Genomic DNA, 20,212 nt, shown 5'->3' on the forward strand with positions numbered 1-20,212 from the left:
GGACACAGTTACAGGACATATTTGTGCTATCTTACTTGTTCAAACAATCTCACTTCCACACCCCCCACAAAACCCACAAGGAGCAAGAAGCTCCTTTTTTTGTGTATAATCTAATCTATTCTGTTCTGTTCAATTCTATTCTAATCTAATGTAATCTATTCTATTCTAATGTAGTCTAACCTAATCGTTTCTATTTTATTCTATTCTAATCTAAGGTATTCTATTCTATTCTAATGTAGTCTAACCTAATCGTTTCTATTTTATTCTATTCTAATCTAAGGTATTTTATTCTATTCTATTAGATTCTTATCTGATCTAATCTATTTTATTCTGTTCTCTTGTGTAGGGGAAGCTGCATGACCCCAACCAGATGGGCATCATCCCCAGGATCGCGGAGGACATCTTCAATCACATCTTTGGCATGGATGAGAACCTGGAGTTCCACATAAAGGTGTCGTACATACACTCATCTCCATCCCCTCCATCTCCTCCATCTCTCCCCATCTCCTCCAATTTCCATCCCTCCCCATCTCCTCCATCCTCCATCCCTCCCCATCTCCTCCATCTTCCATCCCTCCCCATCATCTCCATCTTTCATTCCTCCATCTCCTCCATCCCTCTTCATCTCCTCCATCTTCCATCCCTCCCCATCTCCTCCATCTTCCATCCCTCCCCATCATCTCCATCTTTCATTCCTCCATCTCCTCCATCCCTCTTCATCTCCTCCATCCCTTTTCATCTCCTCCATCCCTTTTCATATCCTCCATCTTTCATCCCTCCCCATCTCCTCCATCTTTCATCCCTCCCCATCTCCTCCATCCCTCTCCATCACCATAGAGATAGATACTCTGTATACGGCTGTATATACTGTGTTCCTCAGCATGGTAGAGTCGTTCTGCTTGTGCCTCTTAGAACATGTGTGAACATCTCCAACCAGAGTCCACTTATCACCCCATATACTGTATATGTCTGTGCTGTCTAAATCATTTAAAAATATATATGAACATGGGAGTGGATGTCCACTGTCCTCTAAAAAATTTGAAAAGTAGGATGATTACACTCTGTTACATCACACTACATAGATTTGCACTGATTGGTTGAGTGACTCACGTAGCATAGGAGTGGTGCCACCAATCAGAGGGGTTTTGGCCAATATGACTCATCAATGGGGACAGAAGGAATCTGTGGAAACCGAAAACGTTTCTTCAGGTCCTTTAAACTACCTGACTCACAGCAGAAAAGCGGTGTAGATCATATTATTGCGAAGACAAGCAGAAAATAATGCCACAAGGCCATTATCTAGCATGACTCACAGAGGCTGTGTTCAGCTCTAATATGAGGCTATAGCATGCACTGTATAGCTTCAGGCCAATGAATGTGATTTGTTTGCCATGGCTCTTTCTTCTATACACAGGTTTCATACTTTGAAATCTACATGGACAAGATCCGCGATCTGCTGGATGGTTAGTCCTGCGTTTTCCCCACCTGTATATGCCAATGCCTAATGCAATACAATTACCAATACATGCAAGTCATGGCTTCATAAAAACTGTCTCCACCCAGGAAGGCTGGTAGAGGTAGACATCAGAGGATGGACCCCCCTCTCCGCTTATGTTCAATGTGTTTGTCTTTATATTGTAGTGACTAAGACGAACCTGGCTGTCCACGAGGACAAGAACAGGGTCCCGTTTGTGAAGGTGGGTTTGACATCATCTTTCCTGATTATATACTGTACATGTATAGTATTTATATCTGTACATGTTGTTGCATTTGTTACTGTATCAACCTTAGCTATTTTCACCCTCCTCCCACTATAATGTAGGATTGCACTAAACATTTCAGTGTTTACCCTTACTATTTTAACTGCACATTTGACTGCATATTAACTCTTATGCATCCCTCTCATGCATTCCTCTCTCCTCCTTTCTCCCTTCTCTCTCTCCCCCCTCTCTCCTCCCCTCTCCTTCCTCCTCCATCCTCCATCCTTCCCCTCTATCCTCCCTCCCCCTCTCTTTACTCCCTCCCCCCTCCTTCCTCCTGCAGGGTTGCACTGAGCGTTTTGTGTCAAGCCCAGACGAGGTCATGGATGTGATTGACGAGGGGAAGAACAACCGTCATGTTGCTGTGACTAGTAAGTCTCCAGACCATCGTGATCCAGTTCTGTGTCTTCTTGCTGACGCAAGCATTGAAGACTCAGTGTGATGTAACAGTTGGAGTCACGTTGTATGTAATCACTTATATAACATCCATTAACATCCTTACATTGTCCCTATGAGAAGCAACTCTGGTCTTATCTTGAGTACATTCACAATGTTCAATCTTACTCAGCTGATGTGACCGACAGGGATTGAACCCAGGTCGTCTGTAAAAAATAAGAGGACAAGCTCATTGTAATGCATGGAATGGAATGAGGAATGCCATTCCATATTCCATTCCATGTATTACAATGAGCCGAATGAGGAATGGTGTATGATTCCATTACATATTCATGCCATTCCATATTCCATTCCATGTATTACAATGAGCTCGTCCTCCGATTTCTTTCTCCACTAGCCTCTACTGTCCAATGTGTTTTTCCATCTCCAGGGCCCAGTTGTTTAATCTGCATCAGAATGATCCTGATTATTTTTTGCTATCCAAGATCAGATCGAGCAGGCTGACTTCCTCTATAATACTCAAAATCAGCCAGATAGATCTGACCCTGGATAGCAAACTGCAAACTTTGACTGTTTGGAAGTTTTGAACAACTGGGCCCAGAGGTCCACCTGGCTCTGTGCTGGCAGGCCTGATGCTGGTCTGATGCTGACTCACAGTAGAGCAGTGATGACAGCAGACTAATGCTCTCAGCTCTGCTGGTATTGAACCACTGCAACCAGATATATACAGATGCAGTAACAAGAGCTCTCCCTTTGGGCAGGTCCGAGGTCGGTAAAGGAGAGCTAGTGAAGGTAGAAAATGGAGGACAGGCTCATTGCAATGCATGGAATGGAATGAGGAAGGGAAACACATGTTTGATACTTTTCCTCATTCCATCTCCTCCATCCTTTTTCCACATTGCAGGGGATGGTGGTGGAGGTTGGAAATGGAGGATAGGCTCATTGTAATGCATGGAATGGAATAAGGAGTGGTATCAAAACTCAACCACTCCTTATTCCATTCCATGCATTACAATGAGCCTATCCTCCATTTCCGACCTCCACCACCATCCCCTGCAATGTATTGTATTGACATGAATATCCTCAGTCTGCAGTGCTTTTTAGACTGTACTTCAATTCTAGTCTATTCTCTCATACTGTCTTGGTAGACATGAATGATTCCTGAATGTCTTTGACCATATTGAAGGTACCGCCAAACAATAACAATCTTTGACAGTATTGAATGTATCTTCAAACAATGACAATCTTTGACAGTATTGAATGTACCTCCAAACAATGACAGTGTTTGACCATATTCTCTCTCCTCCACAGACATGAATGAGCACAGCTCCCGCAGTCACAGCATCTTCCTGATCAACATCAAGCAGGAACATGTAGAGACGGAGCAGAAACTGTGTGGAAAACTCTACTTGGTGGATCTGGCTGGTAGTGAGAAGGTACAAGTTTATCTGGTTTACCTGGTTTACCTAAAGTATCTTTTAATCCTGTTTATCTTAACTGGTTTGGTTCCTAAGGAAAATGATAAGGATCCTAGACTTGTTGGCGCCAGAATAAGACCCCTGCGTGCCAGAGGTTTTATGGCCAACTTGTGACAACCATCTATAAAGATAGTACCATTCCTTTGTTCCTTGCTCATTCACTGTTTGACCACAGAGGTGTGTGCAGGCAGTTGTGTGAGCCCAGATCTGAATAAATTGTCTTAATTCAACTTTCATTTGAGCATCAACTTTTCCAACTATTCCATTTGGATTTTATACTTCAATATAAGAAATAATCATTACACCTGGTTCCTGGGCAGGGGTACACTCTTAGGAAAAAAGGTGTTAGTTAGTACCAAAACTTAATTTGTCCCTGTAGGGGAACCCTTTTTGGCGCCATAGAAAACCTAGATGGAACCCAAAAGGTTCTACATTGGCTCCAACATGGGATCTTCAAAGGGTTCCCCTAGGGACAAATAAGGAACCGTTTTGGAACTGTTAGAGCAAATTATCAATAAAAGCAGCCTGTTTCGTTTCAAGATGTATAAGAAAAGATATGTAATATTCTTCTGCAGAAGGAGGAAGTTTACAGGTTCGTCAGACGCATCTGAAGATTCAACGTTCCTCGTAAAGTCCAGATCATTCATTACATCTCAGTATTTATGCACTCAGGTACCCTCAGGTAAGGGGTCCGCCCTCGGGTGAGGTCTAGACCAATCATGAGCAATGGGTGTGGACTTGTACATTGAGGAAGATGATGGGGGATGAAGGTTAAGGAGGAATCGGCCCCCACTTTCTCGTAGAGACACAAAGGTGGAAAAGGAACACAAAGGCTACAACTGGTTTAGTCTGGTTTCTAGAGTACTGGGTCTGGGGAAACACAAAAGTCCAAAACTGCTCTAGATGGCTTAGTCCATCTAGGTAGAAAAGAGAGCAATCAGGTCTTTGTAATCATTTCAATGTGTCTGTTGTCTAGCCAATGTCAAGCTTCAAGTAGAGAAACTGGTTTCATTGTGTGGTTACAACAGGAAATTAGTTTATATAGCTTTGCCCTAGATATCCAAAGTTTGAATCTTAAATGTAGAAAAATGTCTTATTACATATAATAGTTTTCTCTCACAGAACCTTTTTTTCTAAGAGTGTAGTGTCCACAGGGTTAACTACCTGCTGGAGTGAGAAGGTGACTGGCAGTGAATGGCATATGCTATGTATGTTTGCTAATGTATTTTTTAATATGTATGTAGACAAAGGGTTTTAGGAAGGTTTCATTAAGCCTTTACAGTTGCAGTTCCTAGTTGTGGGGCCGTAATGTGGAACATCTTTATTCATTTCCCTTTGAAGAGAACCCAGAGTTGACACTATGGGCACAGAGACGCTGGGGTGTCAGTGGCATGTGACATCTCCTTTGGTAAATTAGGCACAGTCATTCATTCAGTTTCATCTCTCTTTTTCTCTCTTTGTCTCTGTCTTTCTCTTTGTCGCTCCCCCCCTCTCTCTCTTTCTCTCTCTCTTTCTCTCTCTCTCTCTCTCTCTCTCTCTCCCTCCCTCCCTCTCTCCCTCTCTCCCTCTCTCAGGTCAGTAAGACTGGTGCAGCCGGCGCTGTCCTTGATGAAGCTAAGAACATCAACAAGTCTCTGTCTGCCCTGGGGAATGTGATCTCTGCCCTGGCCGAGGGGACTGTGAGTGCAGTACACCTATCTACCTTATACGCACACACACACACACACATACACATACTACCATGCACGCATTCAGGCACACACACACACACACACACACACACACACGTGATCTTGGCTTTGGCCGAGGGGACAAGTACAGAATATATCCGTTATAGCTACTGTATTTGAACACACACAGACACACACACACACGCACACACACACACATGCACACACACACACAAACACACACGCACACAGGCAACGTGATCTCTGCTCTGGCCGAGGGGACAGTGAGTACAGGCAGCTACTGCCTTTTGTATTACAGCCTTGATTACAGCTGTATCTACCTTACACAGTCCTTCATGATTCCTGCCACTCTGTCTTCTACATCCCAACAGACCCACTAAACATCAGACCTTCTTCTAGTTGGCCTAGTACAATAGAACCTATGGAATAGTCCTAAGATAAATCAAGCAAAGGTCTGCTAACCCCTCAATGTCAGTCTATAAACCCATTGAACATACCAGTACATTTAAATGCCAACCCACCACATGGACTTGCTAATGACAATTCATGCCAAACAACTCTCCATGCCAACCCACCATCTCGTCTGCCAACTCACCAGACACACCTGTCAATGCCAGCTCTCTCCTGGCCATACTGGCCTGGGGAGAAAAGTGGGATGCTGCAGAATAAGGCCTGACCCAGACTAAACTTACTCCGAAATTGGTTTTTAAATGAAAGTCTCCTTTGTAGTGTGATTAAGTCTAGCTCTTTGCTTAACCTGTGTTCAGGAACTGTCCCTTACCCTTCTTAAGAGCACACTTGCTGGTCTCACACACACACACACACACACACAAAAAAAACACACACAAAAAAAGACACACACACATACACAAAACACACACATGCATGCCTCTTACTCACTCTCTCCTCTGTTATAGAAAACCCACGTGCCGTACCGTGACAGCAAGATGACCCGTATCCTGCAGGACTCTCTGGGGGGGAACTGTCGGACCACAATGTTTATCTGCTGCTCTCCCTCCTCCTACAACGACGCAGAGACCAAGTCTACCCTGATGTTTGGACAACGGTAGCTAACACACCATGTCCCCACTAGGGGGCATTGCTCGTTCCATTCCATTTATTACAATGAGCCCATCCTCCCATTTCCCTGCCACCCACTGATCTTTTACATGTGTGTAATTAAACAAAGTGCACTCCTGTCTGGAAGCCCTCTGTGAATGTACAGTTGTGTGATTCCTGGTGCAGAAGAGTGAAGTGTACCAAGACCACTCCAGCTCTGTGCAATTCTAAGAACATCAGGAAGACATGCGTTGTTCTATTTACTGTGATGCGTACAGAAACAGGAACAGAGATTTATATGTAGCCTTTATGTAGGCTTTATTTTTACTCGTAAGATACAATAAGATAAGATAAGATAGTTTATTAACCCCCAGAGCGGAAATTTCATTTCACCAGACAATACAGTACACACAACAACAATAAATACAAACTAAAACACACACATACACACAACAAAGGACACACAGACACTAACAAGGAGCACATCATCAATTCATATATACAGTATACGCTTCCAATTCCGATTTCTGCCTCTCTCAATGCCAAGACCATTGGGAACAGAGATTCATATGTAACCTATCTGTAGTTATAAATACTGTATAAACACCCACAGTATACAACAGAGTATTGATTCCCTCTTTGTGTCTCTCAGTGCCAAGACCATCAGGAACACGGCGTCCATCAACCTGGAGCTGACAGCCGAGCAGTGGAAGAGGAAGTACGAGAAGGAGAAGGAGAAGAACAAGACCATGAAGGAGACCGTCATCAGGCTGGAGGCTGAGCTCAACCGCTGGAGGAACGGTGAGAGGGCATACACACACACACACACACACACACACACACGCACACACACACACACACACACACACACACACACACACACCACACACACACACACACATATTTGTTTAAAAATATATATATCTCATGATATTGACGTGAAACAGGAATCCGAGCCTGTAAGCAAGAAATGACTCATCCCCTCATCCTCCTATCCTCTCATCCTCCACTCTATCTGTCCTTCCTCTCCTCCTCCTCCTCCTCCTTTTTGTTCCCTCTCCAGGTGAGGATGTCCCTGAGACGGAGCGTTCCACTGCGGACATTGTGGAGCGTATGGAGTCTGTGGAGGAGCGGCCCGTCCTAGACAACGACTCGTCCTCCATCGTGGTGCGCATCTCTGAGGAGGAGAGGCAGAAGTACGAGGAGGAGATACGCAAGCTGTACAAGCAGCTGGATGACAAGGTTAGGTCACACACATGCACGCGCGAGCACACAAATACACACACACACACACACACACATACACACACACACACACACACACCTGTGGTGTCCCCCAAGGATCCGTACTCGGACCCACCCTCTTCACCCTGTACATGTTACCCCTCGGCCGTGTCATCAGCAAGCATGGTATCCCCTACCATTGCTATGCTGACGACACACAACTCTACATTAAACTGGACCCAACCCCTCAGTCAACCTCATCTGCACTCACCATCTGCCTGGAGGAGATAAAGGCGTGGATGAGAGTTAACTTCCTTCAATTAAATAGCTGCAAAACAGAAGCCATCCTCATCGGCACCCCTCACCAGGTTAAATCATCCCCCATAACAAGCATCACTTTCTCTGGACAGGTTATCCCTCTGTCATCCGTCGTCACCAACCTTGGTGTTCGAATGGACCCCCACCTTAACTACGAGGCCCACATTAAACACATATCCAAAACGTCATTCTTCCACCTTAGAAATATAGCAAAACTCCGCCCCACCCTGTCTTTGCCCGATGCCGAGAAGTTAGTCCATGCCTTTGTCTCCTCCAGGCTCGACTACTGCAACGCACTTCTCATCAGGATCCCTAGCAAGAGCCTTCAGAAGTTCCAGTACATTCAGAACAGCGCTGCTAGGATCCTGATGAGAGTGCGCAAATACGATCACATCACACCCATCCTCCACTCACTACACTGGCTTCCCATCTCCTCTCGGATCATTTACAAAATCTCACTGTTAACTCATCAATGCATTCACGGCAACGCACCCCCTTACCTCAAGGACCTGGTCAAATCCCACAGCCCCTCCACTCGCACTCTCCGCTCATCAAATGCAAACCTCCTCAAACCCACCAAAACCCACCTCCGCTCCATGGGAGACCGGGCCTTCTGCTCCATCGCCCCCGAACTGTGGAACGCCCTCCCTGCCCACCTGAGAGCACCACAGTCGGTCGACTCTTTTAAGAGCGGACTTAAGACTCATCTTTTTAACAAAGCGTTCCAGTAGCCAGATTTGTATATATTTTTTTGTTGTTGTTTTATGCCACAGTGTCTTTTTAACCTTTCTGCTTTTGATGTTTTTAGTGATCTTTATTGTGTTGTGCTGTTTTTGTTTCTTTTATTGACTGTAGCACTTTGAGATTCTTGAAATGTAAAGTGCTTTATAAATAATATCCATTATTATTATTATTATTATTACACAAACACACACACATTGAGTTGATGATAGTGATTATTCGATGTTAAGTAATTCCCACAAGCTCACCCCCCCCCCCCCCCCCCCCCCCCTCTCTCTCTCTCTGTGTGATCAGGATGATGAGATCAATCTGCAGTGCCAGATTGTTGAGAAGCTGAAGGAGCAGATGATGGATCAGGATGAGGTAAAGACACATTCACACACATGCTGTTGCCCTCTCTGTCGGACACATACACACACACGCACACACACACACACACACACACACACACACACACACACACACACACACACACACACACACTAGGGGGAGTGATGGTAGCAGAAGTGACATCTAATTACTAAATGGATTTGAATCACATGCATGTGTATACAAATATTTAACTAGTATTATTATCTGTACCCATCCCAATTGATTACTTTAGAACCTGATATGTTAGTGTTTTAGAAGACGTTATAGCCTTTCATTAATTAAGCCTGCCAGTCTCTCTCAGCAGCTCAGTTGTCATGGAAGCCAGGGGAGACAAGTCATTGCCAATGCTAGATGTAGGCCATCTGTCTGTGTGTATCTGAGCATGTCTATGTTTGTGTGTGTGTGTGTGTTTGCATGCATGCATGTTTTGCTCATTCACATATATGTGTGTGTCTGTGTGTGTGTCCTAGCTGCTGGCGTCGTCCCGTGGCGACGGGGACAAGGTGCAGGCGGAGCTGGGTCGTCTGCAGGTGGAGAGTGACTGCGCCAAGGCGGAGGTGAAGGAGGTCCTGCAGGCTCTGGAGGAGCTGGCCATCAACTACGACCACAAGAGCCAGCAGGTGGAGGAGAAGGGCCTGCAGAACCAGCTGCTCGCCGACCAGCTCGCCCAGAAGATGGTGGGTCAGAGGAATGGAATGGGGTCAGAGGAATGGAATGGGGTCAGAGAAATGGAATGGGGTTATAGAAATGTAATGAATAGAATGGACTTTGTGCTCTGGAGTATAGTCTAGTATAGTTTATCTTGTAGCTAACAGCTCACCCAATTAGAGTTTACAATTTAATGATTTAAATGTACATGTTATAATGAAATAATACATGATTACACATGATCTCCAAACACCTCCCCTCTGTCTCCCTCCGTGTGATAGGCCAGTCTGATGGAGCTGGAGGCGGAGCTGTCCCACATGCAGGAAGTGAGTGGTCAGCAGAGGAAGCGCATCGCTGACGTGCTCAACGGGCTGATGAGGGACCTGAGTGAATTCAGCACCATCGTGGGCAATGGGGAGATTAAACTGGTAAGATCAGATGCACGCAGGCCGAATGAGTCTCTCTCTCCTCTAGTTAGGGAGACTTGTATTCATGCTTGAACCTATGTAAGAATTATAGGTGTTGGTGAAGTCAAGTCAAATAGCTTAGATTTATGTACACAATATTGCACAATTTTCCACAAGTCCACAAGTCAAACTCATAATTCATCCATCTCTCTCTCTCCCCCTGCTGTAGCCTGTGGAGATCAGCGGGGCGATCGAGGAGGAGTTCACAGTGGCGCGTCTCTACATCAGTAAGATCAAGTCGGAGGTCAAGTCCATGGTGAAGCGCTGTCGCCAGCTGGAGAACATGCAGCTGGAATGTCACCGCAAGATGGAGGAGACGGGCCGTGAACTGTCCTCCTGCCATCTGCTCATCTCACAGGTAACACACAGACAGGCAGACAGACAGGCAGGCAGGCAGGCAGGCAGACAGACAGGCAGACAGGCAGACAAGCAGGCAGACATGCAGACAGACAGGCAGGCAGACAGGCAGACATGCAGAGAGACAGATAGACAGACAGACAGACAGTTAGACAGACAGACAGACAGACAGACAGACAGGCAGGCAGGCAGACAGACAGACAGAAAGCTAGACAGGCAGCCAGGCAGACACTGTCTTACAAGTGTCTTACAGGTTAGCTAATTGTTGCTAATTGCTAACTGTTGCTAATGTTGTTGCGGTTGTGCAGCATGAGGCAAAGATCCGCTCTCTGACAGAGTACATGCAGAGTGTGGAGCACAAGAAGAGACTGCTGGAGGAGAGCCACGACTCCCTGAGTGAGGAGCTAGCCAAGCTGCAGGACCCAGGTAACACACACACACACACACACACACACACACACACACACACACACACACACACACACACACACACACAAATAAACCTTGCTAGAGGACCCGGGTAACCCAAACCTCTCTTTTGCTCTTTTTAGATAATTCAATGATTGAGGAGAAAGATGGAGAGAAGGATGAAGAGAAGGATGGAGAGAAGGGTGAGATGGAGGAAGGGAACGTGAAGGTAAACAAAGATTCTGATACTTCTTATCATCTTGAAATGGTTCAAGAAGTAATTTATTGTTTAGAATTGTGTTTTTAACCAAGAAACTTGCAATTACCTCCTAGTCATATCTGGGCTGCAGGGGAGGTTGATGGAGGTAGAAATCGGAGGACGGGCTCATTCTAATGCAAGGAATGGAATGAGGAATAGTATGAAACACGTGTGTCTGATACCGTTCCTGATTCCATTCCATGCATTACAAAGAGCCCACCACACCACGCTACCTCCACCAGCCTCCACTGCTGTGCTGTGAAGTGAAGTGATACAGGATGTATTGCCTAGTATGTAAATTAGTGGTGTTCTCCTCCTGTTTCCTGGATCAGAGGCCTCCACGCCAGCAGGGGGAGTCAAACCGCGGTCTCCACCACAAGCAGATGGCCCGCCTGCGGGATGAGATCAACGAGAAGCAGAGGACCATCGATGAGCTCACTGAGTCAGTCACACACCACATCAACTATCTTAGTTACGCCTAGCCCCTTAGCCCCTAGCCCCTTAGCACCTTAGCCCCTAGCCCCTTAGCCCCTAGCCCCTTAGCCCCTAGCCCCAGCCCCTTAGCCCCTAGCCCCATAGCTCCTTAGCCCCTAGTCCCGTAGCCCCTAGCCCCTTAGCCCCTAGCCCCTTAGCACCTTAGCCCCTAGCCCCTTAGCCCCTAGCCCCTTAGCCCCTAGCCCCAGCCCCTTAGCCCCTAGCCCCATAGCTCCTTAGCCCCTAGTCCCGTAGCCCCTTAGCCCCTAGCCCCTTAGCCCCTTACCCCTAGCCCCTTGGCCCCTAGCCCCTTAGCCCCTAGCCCCTTAGCCCCTAGCCCCCATAGTACCTTAGCCTTACCTATTTCTACCTGTAGATCATGTAACTCGGATTAGATATGTAAATCAGATAAGATATGTGCAAGCCAGTGGAGGCTGGTGGAGGTAGAAAGGACATTTCAATGACATTACAATGAGCACCGATTTTTACTTCCACCAGCCTCCCTTGGTGCAAGCAACATGGTAGAAATGCCACCCTACCCTATCAGAGGGCAAGGTGGATCAATTAGGATAGTGCCCTGTCTATCCCATCCCATCTACATGAGTGGCAAGAAGGTAGGGGCTAGGGGTTGATTCTGTACAGGGCCTTAATCTCTCTCTACCTCTCTTACGTAAGCCTTTTGTAATCATCTCTCTCCCTTTCTCTTACTCTTTCTCTTCTCTCTCTCTCTCTCCCTCCTCCAGTCAAAATCAGAAGCTGGAGCTGGTGTTGGCTCAGGTCAGGAGTGACTTTGAGCACCTGAAGAGTCAGGACAACAGCAAGAGCGAGCGGCTGGAGGAGCTCTCGTAAGTCTGAAACACACACACACACACACACACACACACACACACACACACACTCATGTGCAAACAGGGTATAGGAAACTTGCTCTATATGCATTAATGAAGATAAGCATTCTGATTTTTGGGATTTCCTTTTTTTATAACTTATAATTGATGATGTGCTTCCTTCTCTTGTCAGATTTCTGCATGAGCGCCATGAGCAGACCAAGCAGGACCTCAAGGGGCTGGAGGAGACTGTGGTACATCGCTCTATCACACCTCTCTCTCTCCCTATAACATCTGTCTCTCTCTCTCTCTCTCTCTCAAAAACCTCTCTCTCTATAACATCTGTCTCTCTCTCTCAAAAACACTCACTATCTGTCTCTTTCTCTCACTATGTATCTTTTTTCTCCCTATCTGACCATGACACTTCTATGTCTTTCAGGCCCGCGAACTCACCACCCTCCACAACCTGCGCAAGCTGTTCGTTCAAGACCTCACGTCGCGGGTTAAAAAAGTGAGTGACAGAGGGAGGATGCAGTACAGCAGTGGAGATAGAAATCGGAGGACAGGTTCCAAAATGGAAAACATGTGTGATTGATACTGTTCCTCATTCTATTCCATGTATTACAATGAGCCCATCCTCCAGATTTCTACCTCCACCTGCCTCCTTTGGCCTACAGAATCTAACGGTAATCAGCACTATGCAGGGTTGTTACGCCCCCTGGTGACTCGGGGTAGCAGGGCACAACATAAAGCAACAGAATGGACAAGTGAGGGTGCAGTCACACAAAAACCAGGAAACCCAAAATGCAATAAATGAATATTTATTGATAAAGCAACACAGGGAACAGAGAGGACTATCAGTGGCACCAAATGTACAGGTGCTAGGGACCTCAAAGTACAGTGGGTGGTGCTCACTCTAAACTGGGGTGCTAGACAGCAGGTCAATTATATGTGTGTGCAAGATGTAAACCCAGGGTATCTCAACTAGTCATCTGCCCCTGTGTGCACAAATAAACATAAAAGATTAACAAACAGAATACAGAATATAACTTGAAGTACCATAAATTCATAATGTCCAGTAATATAATAAGTGGAAGCTTTCACATCTATAAACATCTAAAGACAAAGAAGAAACCAAAACCAAACACGATCTCTGACTACCCACCAGAGCCCTGCCACAGCTCAAACAAAAGAAAGAGAGAGAGAGAGAGAGAGAGAACTAAGGACACAGAGGTATTTATAGTGTAGGAACAGGTTGATTGATGATCAGGAACAGGTGTGGAATGAGGGGCCTGGAACCAACCATGCATCTGAGCATGCAGGACAACAGGGGGAGACAAAAACACAACACAGTACACAACCACCCAATAGGCCTACTTCAACACAAATAAACACATAAAACCAACACGGTATATAACAAGGGTACTAAATCACCCTTTCTCTCTCTTTTCTCCCAATCTTGTCTTCTCTTTTTACTCTCTTTCCCTCTCCCCCTTTTTCTCTCTTCCCTCTCTTCCCTTGCTTCCTCTCCTCCCTCTCTTTTGCAGAGTTCCGAAATGGAACCTGATGATAGTGGGGGGTCTTGCACCCAGAAGCAGAAGATTTCCTTTCTTGAGAATAACCTGGACCAGCTTACAAAAGTTCACAAACAGGTGAGGCTCATAGCTCTCTGAGCTAAAGGCTAGGTGTATAAGCAGGTGAGAAGTGTCTAGAATAGAATCTTCTCACAGGGGACATTCCCTATTTAGCTCTGTTGATGCCTTTCCACAGCCCCAATACATACACCACCCAGGCCCCTGTCCGCCCTGCACCCTCACCTTCACCCTGGCCTCCTTGTCTGCGTCACTCACTTGTTTTCCTTTTCACTTCTTGTCCTTGTACCGTTTTTATGTGTGTACTGTTTTGTATGTGTCTGTGTGTGTGTGTGTGTGTGTGTGTGTGTGTGTGTGTGCTTGTTTGTCTGTGTGTGTGTGTGTGTGTGTGTGTGTGTGTGTGTGTGTTTATTGTTGTGCGCTGAGAGCGCTCCCTGCAGGTGATGGAGTGTTACCGACAGGTACAAACACACCTCAGTCGCGTCGTTTGCCTTCATTTCCCAGCAGGCCTTGTAACCCTTTTCTTCCTGGTTTTGTTTGCTTGTCAACCCAAGTTTTGTATGCACTCTCCATTAGGCTTCTACAGGCTCACACGTGCCTCAGTGTTTCACTAACTCTTTTCCTTTGCCTGTAGTTCTTTTGAGTAAAAGAGAGTGTTTGAGCTAAGGGGAGAGAGAGAGCGAGAGAGAGAGAGAGAGAGAGAGAGAGAGAGAGAGAGATGTGTGTGTATGAAATCAGAGTTGAAATCAGAGTTTAACCCTGAGGCATAATTGGTTTTGATTGAATTGATCGCAATCAATCACGTCATGGTAAAGGGTATGAGAGAAGCCAGAGATCAATTTAGACACTTCAGTGAGACTCTTTCCCTTTACCTCTCTCAATCTGGCATCACACAGTATCATCCAGTTCCTCATTTAGTTTGGTCGTGAAAGAGATATCTTTCTCTCTTTTCATGTCTCACTTTGTTCTTTCTTGTTACTTTCCTCACTCTCTGTCTCTCTCTCTCCACCCCCCCCCCCTTTCTCTTTCTCCGCTGGTTTCACTCTATTTCTTTCTCTGTTTTCTCTCCCCCCCCCTCCCACTCTCTCCTCTTCTCTCGTCCTCCTCTCTCCTACCCCGCTCTCCTCCCTTTCTCCTACCCCTCTCTCCCCCTCCCCCGTTCTTCCCCTTCTTTCCTCCCTCTCTCTCCTCCTCCTCATCCTCAACCTCTCTGCTCTCTCCAGCTGGTTCGTGACAATGCAGATCTGCGTTGTGAGCTTCCAAAGCTGGAGAAACGTCTGCGGTCTACTGCTGAGAGAGTTAAGGCCCTGGAGACGGCACTGAGAGACGCCAAGGAGGGTGCCATGATCGACCGCCGCCGCTACCAGCAGGAGGTCGACCGCATTAAAGACGCCATGAGGAGCAAGAACGCTCTCAGGCGCCCCCATGCTGCACAGATTGGTATTGCACCCGCACACACACTTGCACGCATGCATTTACATTTACATTTTACATTTTTGGCATTTAGCAGACGCCTTATTCCAAAGCGACTTACAATCAATACATTTGAATACTAAGCATGTGAATCAGCAGTCCACCATTCGTTGCAGGAAGAGTACTCTAGCTCGGGCCCGGGGCCACTGATAGAAGGAAAAACCTTCTCCCTATTATCGCCTTCTACTAAACTTTTTTTTATTTTTTATTTTATATTACTGGAGAAACTGAGAAACAGTACAAGGGGGGCAATAGAAGTTCTTAGGGACACAGTAGAGGGGAAAGCGGGTGTCTTTAGGAGACGTAGTGGTGAGGCTCAGAAGATGTCTCAGGAGGAGCAGTGCATGCATACACATGCATACACACACATACACACACACACACACACACACACACACACACACACACACACAGACACACACATACACATACACACACACACACACACACACACACACATTGATGATAACATTCAAATGGCTTCTGTACTAGGTTGTTATGATGGAATAAGAAGAAGAAGAATAGTAATAACAAGAATAGTAATAATAAGAATAAGAATAATAACTTTTATTTGTATAGTACTTTTCCTGCAAAACATAAAATGCTTTAATCATTATAGAATCATAATTTAATTATTTTGTCATTTAAAGGCAATACTAGGTAATAAGATGGGTTTTTAGTCTTGACTTGAAATAATATTTGCTGAGGTTGCATCCCTAATGTAAACTGGCAGTGCATTCATATGCATATGAAGGTTTCATATGCATCATTGGTTATTGGGATAGAAGATTATTATGACTTTTTTTTAAATTATTATTAATTAAATTAAGATGAGCAAAAATAAGATGGCAGTTGGTTTCTGAGTAGAGCAGGAATATGATTGTACATTATTATTATTTTTTATTTATTTTTTTTACATATTATTGCCTCTTACTTATTACACTAACTGCGAAAGAATTCCAGAACACTAACCACCTAGAGTGCCAAGTGTTTATGTGATATTTATCTAGCAACAATACTTTGATTGGCTACAAAATAAAGCATCATCATTTATGCATGTTTTTAGTGAATAAAGTCACCTATTAGCACTCTAGAATGTTGTTCAATTGGCGACTTTATCCACCCTTGGATTTAAATGAGTTAACCTCTGTGTTGTGGTTCTCCAGCCAAGCCCATCAGACCGAAGCAACTGCCAGTGTGTTCCCCCACCAACCCTTTCTACACACGCTCCAGCAGCGAGGCCGCCAACACCTACAGTAACGCTCTGTTCCAGAAGGCCCTGACGGAGCAGACCACCGCCCCCACTTGTGCTGCCCCCAGCTCAGTCCAGACCAACACGTGAGTCGCTCCCACCCACCCCCATGGGTGCATGTGCGTGTGCCCATATGGGGTTCACAACTACCTTTTTTACTCATACTGTACTTGTCTGTGTAAATTGATCAACCATACTAAACTAAATCAGCCTTATGGATAGTGACAAACATTCAATGTTTATGGCCCTATAAACATTCATGTATATGTGGTAGTATGTATTAGGTTATGACTGTGTTTTGTTCTGTGGGTTGAGCAGAGTGTCCACAGCGTTGGGCTACAGAGCAGCCAGACCTACCGACATACTGGACTCCTATCCTCTCAACATAGACAATGGAAACGCCAGAGATATCAATGACAACAGGTATGATGTTCAGTCTGCTATATTGAGATAGCTATGTGATATGTTCAATGTTACTCTTGTCTTATGTGTATAATACAATTGGTTGTGTGTGTGTGTGTGTGTGTGCACGCGTTTGTGTGTTTGTGTGTGAGTGTGTGTGCGTCTGCGTCATTACAGATATAATGTCCAGTCTGCTATATTGAGATAGCTTTGTGCTATGTTCAATGTTACTCTTATCTGTATAATACAATTGGTTGTGTGTGTGTGTGTGTGTCTGTGTGTGTGTATGTGTGCGCGCGTGCGTGTGCGCGTGTGTGTGCGTGCTTGTGCGTGTGTGTGTGTGTGTGTGTGTGTTTGTGTGTGTGTGTGTGTGCAGGAGTGATGTGCACTGTGGCAGCGAGGTGGATGACCCAGCCAGAATGTACATCATTCAGCAGGAGACCGCTGCAAGTTAATGCCATGGTAAATACTGGCACACACACGCACACGCACACGCACACACACGCGCACACACACACACACACACACACACACACACCTGTCCCTTGTTTTAAATAATCTAAACCATCCCTTTTTTGTTTTTTCTCCACAGATGACCAAACACTGTATTTAAGGACTTCTCTCCCATATATGATATCTGCATGCAGTGGATTAGCCTCCCCTGACGTCTAGTAAACCCGCCCACCCCCACCCGTATAACCCCGCCCCATGTTCCATGGTCCCATGACAACCACTATGACACCCGCTCCCGTCATTAGAACACATTATGTGTACTCCAATAGAGGTAATGACCAGCACTGTTTATGTGTAATGTTATGTCTGTACAGACCCCACTTTACTCTTACTATGACACTGGCATCATAAGGCTGACATAACGCCTTCATAACCAAGTCCTGACACCTACATATCCTATACTTATAGGATCCCAGCTTATAACAACAGATCTCACTCTGCATGTCGTGCTCTGCTAGTTTAGCATAGCTTAAAAATCTTCTGCATGTGTTATGACAGTTTATAACCTGGCATTAACTGTCAGATGTCATGTAGTGTTTATGATACTGTTGTGTGTTAGCGCTATGATGTCATTGTCCAGGTAGTTGCTACTTCCTGTCCTGTAGCACCTATGTCTCTCAAGTGTTCCACGGACCGGCAAGCTTTAGAATAGTCCTTCCTCATTGGTGGAATTAGACAATTATATCAACGCTAGCGCTTAGCGGTTCACCATCTTGTCTAGGGACTGGCAATCTACGGTTCTTCAAACTGATAATGAGAAAATATAAAAATTTGCATTTAAGAACTGACTGAATCAATGTGCGATGACTAATCTAATCTAAGGGACCGGTCAGAAACTTCCCAGGTTCCGGCGCCGGGCCTCGGACCACAGGTTGAAAACCACTGCTGTGGCCTACTGCGACATGGGTGCAAACTTGTCACCTTTCTGCTAAATTAGCCGTTTTGATCTCAAAATAGGTCATCCATGTGAATCGTGTAGATCTGCAAAAAAAATATTTTGGGTGGGAGGGGTCTAAGTCTCATCCAAGTCACATGATGCGCGAGCTTACTAATCTTCCTGTCTGCTAAACTCCGCTGCTGTTGAAATAACTTTTAGCTTCAGGCAGCTAGGTACAATTCCAGACAGCGTGGAAAACACAGTCACAGTAAACTGTTTTCGAAGTAATTCTGCAGGTCATCATTGTTAGACCACCGTTAGTGCTAGCGATATCCATTTAGCACCATTAGTACTAGTGCTATCCCCCCCCCCTAAGGTTAGCCGCGCATTGATCATTTTCTTTGTTTTCAGGCAAAAAGAAAATGTGTCACCTTTTTGGGCCATCACCAGTTTGCACCCCTGGTTATAACTGAAACATGCTCTACACCCTTTATAGAGTCTTACTGAGCCTTAATAACAGCAGCAACAACAACAACAACAACAACAATAATAACCACAACAACAACGACAACAATGTGATTCATAACAGGCTGTCAATCATGTGTGTACTACTATACATATAGTATTTGTTAATTTACTACCTCTAGTTCTACTGAGTACATTTACTATACCATCCTAACTTTCCCAAACTAATGACAACTTGTTTAGAGCAGCTCATGGCTGTACAGTATACGAGTAGATTAGGGGAGGCTGGTGGAGGTCGAAATCGGAAGACACCGATAGTGACCCATTGTTGTGCATGGAATGGAATGAGGAATGGTATTGAGGAATGGTATCAAACACGTGTTTGATACCATTCCCTATTCCGTTCCATGCATTAGAATGAGCCCATCCTCCAATTTCTACATTCACCAGCTTCCCCTGGAGTAGATAGTGAAGTCAGTGAGAGGAGATGTTATGTAATGCCTTGTGAACTGATTTATGTACACTGATTTTACCATCACATTACTAGAAATTATTCCTAATTATTCCTATTATTATTAGGAAGTGTAATACTGTCACATATTTATTTGAAAATGGTGGCCCTATAAATACCCTACTTCTCAGAATGCAGTTGGAAAAAAGTGTTTCTATGTGTGTTCTGGTTAATTATAATCTGGAAAAGTGTGATATCTCCACCATATTAGATGATCGCTACCGATGGTTTTCAATATTTCATGATATTGTTAATAATTCAGAGGCATCATGTACTCTGTAAGGTTTGTCAGACTACATCCAGCTGAGCTGCCACCAGTTTGGGGTGTCTGACAGCACTCACAGTAACTCCACCTGGCCAATGAGGGCTCAATGTTGTTATCCAAAGAGCTGTTGTGTGCTTTCTCTGTCAGAATCCTGATCAGCCAATCAGGATTGAGAAACCCTGCAGTTCCTGAAGTAGTAATGTAGAGACCATCCTCATTGCTTAAGATGCTGTGTAGCCTATAGTGTTGAATCCAGGTCAATTTGACCTAGCCTACTGATTTATGGCTCCAGGTCTCTATGCTTTAGCCAACTTGTCTGACTACTGTTGTCATGCAATACACAATAGTGACTCATGTTTGCTAAAGCCTATCTTGTGCCACAC

At 45.1% G+C, this 20,212-nt stretch overlaps 1 protein-coding gene across 1 annotated transcript in view; it reads left to right on the plus strand.

Moving 5' to 3' along the window:
- LOC308160235 (kinesin heavy chain-like) overlaps positions 1-17,653 on the plus strand; it is a gene marked incomplete at both ends in the record, with an annotated part of 49,010 nt that extends 31,357 nt beyond the window's left edge. The window contains 24 exons of the mRNA XM_080534153.1: positions 347-451; positions 1,415-1,463; positions 1,642-1,697; positions 2,044-2,131; positions 3,468-3,592; positions 5,209-5,313; positions 6,243-6,391; positions 7,037-7,185; positions 7,448-7,626; positions 8,962-9,030; positions 9,510-9,716; positions 9,969-10,115; positions 10,324-10,512; positions 10,820-10,937; positions 11,063-11,148; positions 11,511-11,620; positions 12,396-12,497; positions 12,673-12,733; positions 12,919-12,990; positions 14,027-14,131; positions 15,295-15,511; positions 16,711-16,882; positions 17,115-17,219; positions 17,575-17,653. Of these exons, the coding sequence (XP_080390279.1) occupies positions 347-451; positions 1,415-1,463; positions 1,642-1,697; positions 2,044-2,131; positions 3,468-3,592; positions 5,209-5,313; positions 6,243-6,391; positions 7,037-7,185; positions 7,448-7,626; positions 8,962-9,030; positions 9,510-9,716; positions 9,969-10,115; positions 10,324-10,512; positions 10,820-10,937; positions 11,063-11,148; positions 11,511-11,620; positions 12,396-12,497; positions 12,673-12,733; positions 12,919-12,990; positions 14,027-14,131; positions 15,295-15,511; positions 16,711-16,882; positions 17,115-17,219; positions 17,575-17,653 (2,844 nt within the window). The remainder of the gene's footprint in view (positions 1-346; positions 452-1,414; positions 1,464-1,641; positions 1,698-2,043; positions 2,132-3,467; positions 3,593-5,208; positions 5,314-6,242; positions 6,392-7,036; positions 7,186-7,447; positions 7,627-8,961; positions 9,031-9,509; positions 9,717-9,968; positions 10,116-10,323; positions 10,513-10,819; positions 10,938-11,062; positions 11,149-11,510; positions 11,621-12,395; positions 12,498-12,672; positions 12,734-12,918; positions 12,991-14,026; positions 14,132-15,294; positions 15,512-16,710; positions 16,883-17,114; positions 17,220-17,574) is intronic.
- Between the last annotated feature and the right edge of the window lie 2,559 nt (positions 17,654-20,212).

This window comes from Nansenia antarctica, assembly GCF_963989245.1.
Source record: "Nansenia antarctica genome assembly, chromosome: 6".
Classification (NCBI taxonomy): domain Eukaryota; kingdom Metazoa; phylum Chordata; class Actinopteri; order Argentiniformes; family Microstomatidae; genus Nansenia; species Nansenia antarctica.